This window comes from Eleutherodactylus coqui, chromosome 3, assembly GCF_035609145.1.
Source record: "Eleutherodactylus coqui strain aEleCoq1 chromosome 3, aEleCoq1.hap1, whole genome shotgun sequence".
Lineage (NCBI taxonomy): Eukaryota > Metazoa > Chordata > Amphibia > Anura > Eleutherodactylidae > Eleutherodactylus > Eleutherodactylus coqui.
In genome coordinates, this window is record NC_089839.1 from 89,071,252 (window position 1) to 89,080,597 (window position 9,346).

Here is a 9,346-nt window from a genome sequence, read left to right on the forward strand (position 1 = left end):
GCATTTCTAGGCAATAATGCTTTCAACAGCCCTTTATAATACATTCTTGGGATATATTCACATCAGCGTTCAGGTTTGCGTTTTTCTGTTCTGTCCTTGGAGCAGAAAAACCGGGGGAAAAAAGCATCCTGTAAAATCACCGCTGATTTCAATGGGTCTTTTCTTCTCAATCCGCTTCAGTTCACCTCAGTTTGCGCAGTTTTTGATGGGGAAGAAAGACTAACCTGCAAGACTTTTTTCCGTCTGTATGAAATAAAAGAAACCGAACAGAATGTAGCCTTCTGATTTTTTTTTAACTTTTTTATAAATTTATTTTTTGCTTAAATTGTTGCAAATGGGAAATGGACAAAAACTGTTCTGTTTGTATCTGTTTGTTTCCAGAACTGATCTGTTCAATACAACTGTGCGTTTGCAGATATAAACTAGAACTACATTTCCCACAAAGAAAACAGATCTATTGAACATTGATCATGGCGGATATATAACTGATAAAAATGGAAACTAACAATTTTTTTCGACAGACCCATATAACCGCACAGAACCTCCCATGTTGATGTGAACGAACGAAAAAAAAAGCTAGATCCATTTCTAAAAACTGATGTAAGAACGCAGATGCAAGTACAGCCTAAGGGCTTAGTCACACGGGTGTTTTTGTTGCCCGACTCGCAGATGCGCTTGCGATCTGCATCTATATATACCCAACGCTTTGCAATGGGAGAGGTCACATGTAAGTTTTTTTATGCGGATGTGCCGAAAATTATATGACACAACGATTCACAGAACGCCTGTAATAGCGTGAATTCATGAATAGGTGAGTGAGTGCTGCCTCTGATTGGTCCCAGCCTTCAGCCAATCAGAGGCAGCCCATTCAGCAGGCTAAATACTACAGAAAGCAGTTCAGGAGAAGGGCCGGCTGGACACTGCTGCTCCCCGGCAGCTGCAAAAAGGTGAGTATGTGTATGTGTATGTGTATATATATATATGTATGTATATGTGTATAATATATATTTTACACTTTTTGGATAGTTTTCAGGGAAGGGCTTATATTTGAAGCCCTTCCCCGAAAATTACTACAGCGCTTGCCGGCAGCCCATTGCTTTCAATGGAGCCGGCTGTCTTGCCGGCTCCATTGAATTCAATGGGAGAACATCGTTCTCCTCTGCCACAGCTGTGGCAGGGAATAGCGGGCAGTGCTCTTTTTGAGCGGTGACTGAGTCCTTTGGGCTGATAAACGCTGCTAGCAGCGTTTTTTTTCAGCCGTGACGTTGGCTTCCGTCACACGATTTTTTTTTTGTGCGCATTAGTTTTGCGCACAAAAAAATTGTGCGAAAAAACGCCCGTGTGACTGAGCCCTAATGAGTATGTTCACACATCACGGAGAAAATCTGCACTGCAATCCATGTGCAGTTTTTGATGTCCGTTTCACCACGGAATTCCGCAGTGAAAACTTGTGCCATTTCAGCAACAAGCAGCTGCAGTTTGTAAATCCACAGTATGCCTATCTTCCTTGCAGATTTTTTTCTGCTCCAAGTCCACATGGTTTCTTAAAACCCCATTTGGTTACATTGTACTGCGCATTGCTGCAGAAGCTTGGTGTGAAAATCTGCTGCCGAAATACTGTAGCAAACCCCATGATGTGTAAACTCTCCTTAAGGGTTTTTACTTTTTACTAAGCAAGCAGCTCTATTAACAGCTGATTGTTGGTGGCTTCAGAAGCTCTTTAAAATTAGACATTTAATGTGATTATTTCAGAACCAGTATGAACAGTGTCTTTGAATGTTCTCAGGTGAAACTGCCAGAAGGCAAATATCAAGTGACAAGAGCCGGAGCTGTAAAAATGCAACCAAAAGCTGAGGAGCTGAAGTTTGTTACCAAGAATGACGGTTATATTCACATCCACCCCTCCTCCATTAATCATCAGGTTGGTCCCACCTTTCCTCATGTCAGCCCAGTCCATGGTAATCACCATCCTTATAATTTCTGTGTGTTTTAGGTGCGACACTTTGACAGCCCTTACTTGGTGTATCATGAAAAGATTAAGACCAGCCGTGTTTTTGTGCGAGACTGCAGCATGGTGTCCGTATACCCTTTGGCGCTATTTGGTGGCGGACAAGTTAATGTTGAGCTTTTCAAAGGAGAATTTCTCATCTCACTGGATGATGGATGGATCCGTTTTGCAGCTGCCTCACATCAGGTAAAACCACCACTTATCGTTAGGACCTAAAAAACTAATTCTAGGGAAAAAAGTACAATATGTAAAAGGAGACTAATGTCCAAATGTGTCTGTTTAAAGACCTGAGAACAATCACATTTTGTTAAAGCCCTTTTCACATGGATCTATGCTGCAGTTTAGAACTAACGCAGATCAGCATGCCATTCACATACAGGCAGACGTTTGTTGTTGGGAGAAGATCACTTTTTTATAATATCGTTCTTTCTTGTACAGATTGCTTTTGTCAGCGGCACATCTCCCTGTAAACCGGGAAATTTGCTATCGATCAATGAGCACTTTGTATCCACGTTAAAGATCCATTTGTCAGTTGATTGGAGTGCGTTCACAAGAGTCAATGATCGGGCGAGCAGACTGTCGTATGAACATTCATGTCTGATAATGGGCCCATGTAAAAGGGCCTTTAATGTTTTTTTTGGGTTACGGTCTACTTCATCCCTCTATAGCTGGCCATACATTGGATGATCTAGTGTATGTGAGGGAAATCAGAAATGCCTCCGACGTCTGGTCAGAGAAGCACTGAGTATTTTGAATGTCAACACCCTCGGATATTTTTGTCCTTCAGGAAATCGGCATGTGCTAGAGGTTTCATGGTATTGTAAAGGGAATAAATCATATTCCAGAAGATTTCACTGATCTGCTCCAAATTGGTTATAATGAGAAGCTTCATTCATGAATATATGTATTTGAACTGACTGGTGTTCTCCGTCAGCCTCCAATACCCTTCTGATTTATTCAAAGGAAATACAATACAGATATAGTTTAACATGCCGCACCAATTACATGCACACTGTTCCCCCCCCCCCCCCCTCCCACAACATCATAACCACTCATGATTGGCCTAGTATGTAATGACGCTAATGATTAACATACGTTTTTGCCCCAGGTGTATGTTGCTATGTTAACATGCAATTCCTATATACCCAAGTTGCATAGACTTTATTATTACAATCTGGACTGAAGGAATGCAGTAAATGGTTGGAGACAATGAAACATTGCTGTTAGCTTACGTTCATTTCATTAATCTGAATAAAGAGGTAGTGGAGGAACGGTTTACCAGAAATTTAACCACCGACCCGAAAGGCTTCTCTATATACAAAAGAGTGGAAGGGAGGTGGCTGGCAAGAGGAAAGTGCTTACGACGCCTCTATGAACCGATTTTCTTTGGCCGATTGATCCAAACCTTTGTGATGCAATTGAAGTACGACGTCTTGACGTTGCCTATCACGCAGACATATTTGACAAACTCAATGAGTTCAACACAAAGCTACAAGGACAGAAAATGAATTTCATTAAAGGGGTTGTCCCGCGAAACAAAGTGGGGGTATACACTTCTGTATGGCCATATTAATGCACTTTGTAATGTACATTGTGCATTAATTATGAGCCATACAGAAGTTATTCACTTACCTGTTCCGTTGCTGGCGTCCTCGTCTCCATGGTGCCGTCTAATTTTCAGCATCTAATTGCCGGATTAGACACGCTTGCGCAGTCCGGTCTTCTTCTTTTCTGAATGGGGCCGCTCGTGCCGGAGAGCGGCTCCTCGTAGCTCCGCCCCGTCATGTGCCGATTCCAGCCAATCAGGAGGCTGGAATCGGCAATGGACCGCACAGAAGCCCTGCGGTCCACCGAGGGTGAAGATCCCGGCGGCCATCTTCACAAGGTAAGTATGAAGACGCCGGACCGCGGGGATTCGGGTAAGTACTATCTGTTTTTTTTTTTTTAATCCCTGCATCGGGTTTGTCTCGCGCCGAACGGGGGGGCTATTGAAAAAAAAAAACCGTTTCGGCGCGGGACAACCCCTTTAAGGCTAATGGTATAGTGATTTTCAAACTGGACCTGCATACCTATAACCTGAGTCGACGCGAGCTCTGTCAGTTTCTGAGTATTCAAGAAATTGCACGCAAAAATGGAGACAAACTTCTAGATGCAGACTTAGACGTTTTTTGCTCACACCTTAAACAAGCCAAAGAAGATATGGAAACTAGGTTTCATGATCTATGTATCCTTGAAATACTGACGTGGGCACTAAATCCATTTTCAGCAGATGCAGGAGAATATCATCCCAGATTACAAGAGCAGTTGATCAACTTGAAACACAATAGCAAAGCCCAAGCACTTTTCCAACAATGGGGCTATGAATGTTTTTGGGTGAAAAGCGAAGAATTCCTATCCTATTCTGTGGCAGGAAGTTAAGTTGGAGAGGGGCTTCAGCGTGGTTCAGCAGCTTCTGACAAAAGCGAGAAACAAACTTCAGATATTCCGAGATTTTTCCAAAAAAAGTATTCCGTATTTTAATTTGTACTTTTAACTTTGTAAACAAGGTAAACTTTTACTGGGTTTAAACTAGTAAGGCTTTGGGCGCTGGCCACCATCCCAATACCTAAAGGTAACGCTGGGCTGAAAAAGGTTGAGAACCACTGATCTAAACTATATAAGAACCATATCATAGTTTTATGCTGCTTATGACAGGTTCCCTTGAAAGCTAGAAGTGTATTCTATTTCATCTTGACTGGCAGGCGGGCTACGTAGCGAGGGGGGCTCGAGTTAGAGAGATCTCTCTCCCCCCCCCCCCCCCCCTGCTGCCCCCTTTCCGAGCATTTGCTCGGACAAGTAATGAGTTACTCGAGAAGACCGATGCTCGCTCGTGCTTCAGCCTTAGCAGAGTGTGCTCGCTCATCTCTATTAACAACGTCTATGTAACGTAGCCAATAAACATTGCACATAATCCACTGTATGTTTTACAGGTAGCTGAACTGGTCAAAGAGCTGCGCAGTGAACTTGATCAGTTGCTACAGGACAAAATCAAGAACCCAACAATGGACCTGTGCACCTGCCCCCGCGGATCCCGGATTATTGCCATGATTGTAAAACTGGTGACAACACAGTAATGCTAGAAAAACAGAGAATGAGAACTCCCAGATGAAAGTTACTCCATTGTTGTCCCTTTTTGGAAGACCATGTATGTGATGTCTGCATGTAACAAGATCTTTACTGCTGGAAGCTAGTGACATTATTCAGATGGTAATTGGCAAATAAGCAGTAAAAACCTTTTTTCTTCAGGACATATTTTTGTGTGCTGCTTTTCGCATACACGGGATTGTATGTGAACAACTAAAGGGGCTCCAAGCTGATCAGTAATGGAATAAAACTGTTACTTTGTAATAGAAACCATTGTTTATTGTGACCTATGTTACAGCTGTCAGCATTCAGGCCAGTGATAGACGTGTTCATCCGTGTTCCGGCCCACCGTGTCGGCTCCTGGTGACTGGTATCTAACTGTAGTGTAAAGTTGGCGTCACACGCAGTATCTCTACCGCATCACAAAACTGTGAAGAAAGATCTGTGTTAGGCCTCATGTCCACAGTTGTATCGGATTCCGCTGATTTCGGCAGTAGGAGACCTGCTGAAACCATTTGTGGGAGATCGCGGCTGTAATGGTTTTTCCCCGCAGATGCACTGCGGATCATCCGTGCAGAAAATAAATTCGCAACCCCACCTCCCAGCCTATTCCCCACCTCTCTAACTGATTTTTACCTTCAAATCCGCAGTGCATCCGAAATTGTATTTGCAGATGCATTACAGATCGTCTGCACCTATTGACTCCCATTGAGGCCGTCTGCACAGAATCTGCACTGAATCGGAGCATGCTGCTATTTGTTTTCCACACAAAATTGTCCTCAAATCAAATCTGCATGCTTAATTTCAGTTGCGGATGCCAATGCTTCCCTATGTGCACTTTTGAATACGGATCTTCCGCACGGGTGACCCGTGAGGATTCTGCAAATCAAATCTGGCCGTGGACATTGGGCCTTAAATTTTGTTGCCTTGCAGTTGCAGTTTCATCTTGCTTTTCAATGCCTTTTATTCATGGGTCTCGCAGGGTTAAATATGATGTGACATCCCAAGACAGTTGTATCATTGATACATCATGATGGTAACCGTGTTGAGAAGATTTTCCTATTGTGTTCACATAGAAGCAGTTCGTAATTGTCTTTATATGAAAAAACAATTGAGAAACTACTAGAAGATTGCAAGCAAATGATCTAAAATCCTTTTTTTGTTCACTTTGAAGGGGTTTTCCCATTACTTGAAATTGCTCCACAACCACTCTGTCCTCCTTGGCTGCTGCTGACCAGGATATGTGACAGCTGCAGCCAATCACAGCCTATAGAAGGCCACTACTGTGACCAGTGATTGGCTGCAGCTGTCACATGTCCTGGTCAGCAGCAGCCAGGACGGACAGAGTGGTTGTGGAGCAATTTTAAGTAATGGGAAAACCCATTTACCCATTTTAATGGGTGTATATTCATCATCGAACATCGCCATGACAACCAATTGCATATGTTCAGCATTGTGTACGCACCCATAGAGAACAATAGACCTCTACCACATGTAATACGTGGTAAAATATAACCTGCTGAATTTTTGTTTTTTTTACTCGTGTATTCTGCTCAATGAAAAAACGCTTCTGTGTGTGTATAACAATGTATGTAAATTGTTGCAATTCTCAGCGTATTCTCCATGCGTCCGTCACGCACATAATACATTATTCAAATACGCCAGTGTGAGCCTGGCCTAAATATCAGTGCTGGTAGGGCTGGAAAGACCCCCCCCACTGATCCAAAGAGTGGAGAGGGTGCAGGACTAGTTTAGCGCTGTGTCTCCCCATCAAACTTATTCCTGCTCACTAGCACTTTCAGCCGCTGGCTGCATTTATTCTGCACAGGAAGGATACAGGGCGACACCAGGGCTATGGCATCTTCATTTCCAAGCATGAGTGGAAGCCTGGTGATCATGAAGTTATGGCATATCTTGGCAATATGGCAGTCTTTGATGCGATGGAAAAACATCTTTACAATACCCACATGCCATGGGCCTTATCTCACAGATATACTTTATTGTACACAATTGACATATGTATTACGCTGGGAGGAAGATATGGGTTGTGCCCTCTCAGATGAAGACTAGTCCTGGATCTGGAAATCCACCAATAGAAGCGCCCATAACATACTAATACTGGAAACCTCATTTACAGCTTTACCACGTTTGGTACTTAGTTCCAATCCGAATAGCTCATGCAATGCTAGGTTACTCCCCAAACCGCCTTTGCTGTTGTTCATCCCCAGGTGACACACTTCACATTTCAGTTCACCAGGTGGTAGTGAACGAGGAGTGTTTTTAAAAGTGTGAGATATAGAATGTTGGGGTAATGGCGTTTCTAACAAGACTTTAGTTGAGGATACAATTGGAGTCACCGCATATAAGCGTTTCAACTTTATTGGTCACATCAACTTCAAGGTGTTTTGATAGAAACGGAGTTCGTTTAGAATCTGGAGTATAATACGACACTGTTGTCACTGGAATGTCTTGGATGGTGCCAATAAGTATCAAATATTGGCCTTCGGGGTCTGCAAGAGTAGTTGAATGGATGAAAAACTGATCTAACAAAAGAAATAGTGACACCTTAAGTTTTTTTCAGGGCAATAGCTGAAAAGAAGACAGGATTCGTGGGGAGAAAGGTAATGTGGGGAGGAGTTATTAGAAAAATGGGTGACCTGTAAACAAATATCAGCATGAGCGCTTAATGGGACAAAGCAAAATCATTGACTTAAATAGTTTAGTTTTCACTAGCTCTTTTCTCAGGTGTGAATACTATGCTCGAGAAAAGATAAAAGTTTCCATATCTTTCCTGCACGTAGTTAGTATTACCCCTGTTTTTCTCAAGCGCCTGCACTATGGCGTAGCGTTTGAAAAGTCCGAGAAGGTGAAAAAAACTTCATAGCGGTGATCGAAGTTGCACATATGGCAGTCTGAAACCGCCCTTAGTGATTACAATATCAGAGGAAAAGGATAATTTATTGCAAAAAACTGGTCGCCTGTTCGTCTGCCTCTAGCTTGGATACAAAATGTGATACGGGCAGGCATGGATGCTCTAGCACCCTGTTGTACCGCCTCTAGCTTGGATAAAAGCTGTGATAAAGGTGGGCATGGAGGCTCTAGTACCCTGTTGTACCACCTCTAGTTCGGATTTATGGTGTGATACAGGCAGGATGGAGGCTCTAGTACCCTGTTGTACTACCTTTAGCTTGGATAGCAGATGTGGTAAAGACATGGAGGTACTGGTGTCCTGTTGTACCGCCTCTAGCTTGGATACTAGATGTCATACAGGTGGGCATGGAGGCTCTAATACCCTAGTGTACTACCTTTAGCTTGGATAGCAGATGTGATATGAGTGGGCATGGAGGCTTTAGTACTCTGTTGGGCTGCCTCTAGCTTGGGCACAATATATGATACAGGAGGGCATGGAGGCTCTAGTACCCTGTTGTACCACCCCTAGCTTGGATAAAAGATGTGATACGGCGGGAATGGAGGCTGTAGTATCCTGTTGTACCGCTTCTAGCTTGAATAGAAGATGTGAAACAGGTGGCTATGGGGGGCTCTAGCATTCTGTTGTACCGCTTCTAGCTTGGTTACAATATGTGATATGGGCAGGCAGGGAGGCTCTAGCACTCTGCTGTACTACCTCTAGCTTTGATACTAGATGTGATACAGGCAAGCATGGAGGCTCTAGTACCCTGTTGTACTGCTTCTAGCTTGGAAACCATATGTAATCTAGGTGGGCATGGAGACTCAAGTACCCCTGTTGTACCAACTCTAGCTTGGATACAAGATGAGATGCAGGCAGGCATGGAGACTTTAGTATCCTGTTGTACCATCTCTAGCATGGACACAAGATGTGATACAGGGGCCATGGAGGCTCTACTACCCTGCTGTATCACCTCTCACTTGAAAAGCAGATGTGATACAGGCGGCATTGTAGTCTCTAGTGTGCTGTTGTATCGCCTCTAGCTTGGATGCTAGATGTGATACAGGCAGGCATGGAGGCTACCCTTTTGTACTATCTTTAGCTTGGATAGCAGATGTAATACGGATGGGCATGGAGGCTTTAGTATGCTGTTGGGCTGCCTCTAGGTTGGGTACAAGATGTGATATAAGGGGCCTGGTGGCTCTAATTATCTTGTTGTACAGCCTCAAGCTGGAATATAACATGTGGTGCAGGCAGGCATGGCAGCTCTAGTACACTATTGTACCATCTCTAGCTTGGATACAAGA

At 43.5% G+C, this 9,346-nt stretch overlaps 1 protein-coding gene across 3 annotated transcripts in view; it reads left to right on the plus strand.

Moving 5' to 3' along the window:
- DHX57 (DExH-box helicase 57) overlaps nt 1–6,416 on the plus strand; it is a 67,874-nt gene extending 61,458 nt beyond the window's left edge. For all 3 annotated transcript variants that reach the window (XM_066595861.1, XM_066595860.1, XM_066595859.1), the window contains 3 exons: nt 1,787–1,921; nt 1,994–2,194; nt 4,978–6,416. In XM_066595861.1, the coding sequence (XP_066451958.1) occupies nt 1,787–1,921; nt 1,994–2,194; nt 4,978–5,121 (480 nt within the window). In that variant the 3' untranslated portion in view covers nt 5,122–6,416. The remainder of the gene's footprint in view (nt 1–1,786; nt 1,922–1,993; nt 2,195–4,977) is intronic.
- Nucleotides 6,417–9,346: the final 2,930 nt, after the last annotated feature.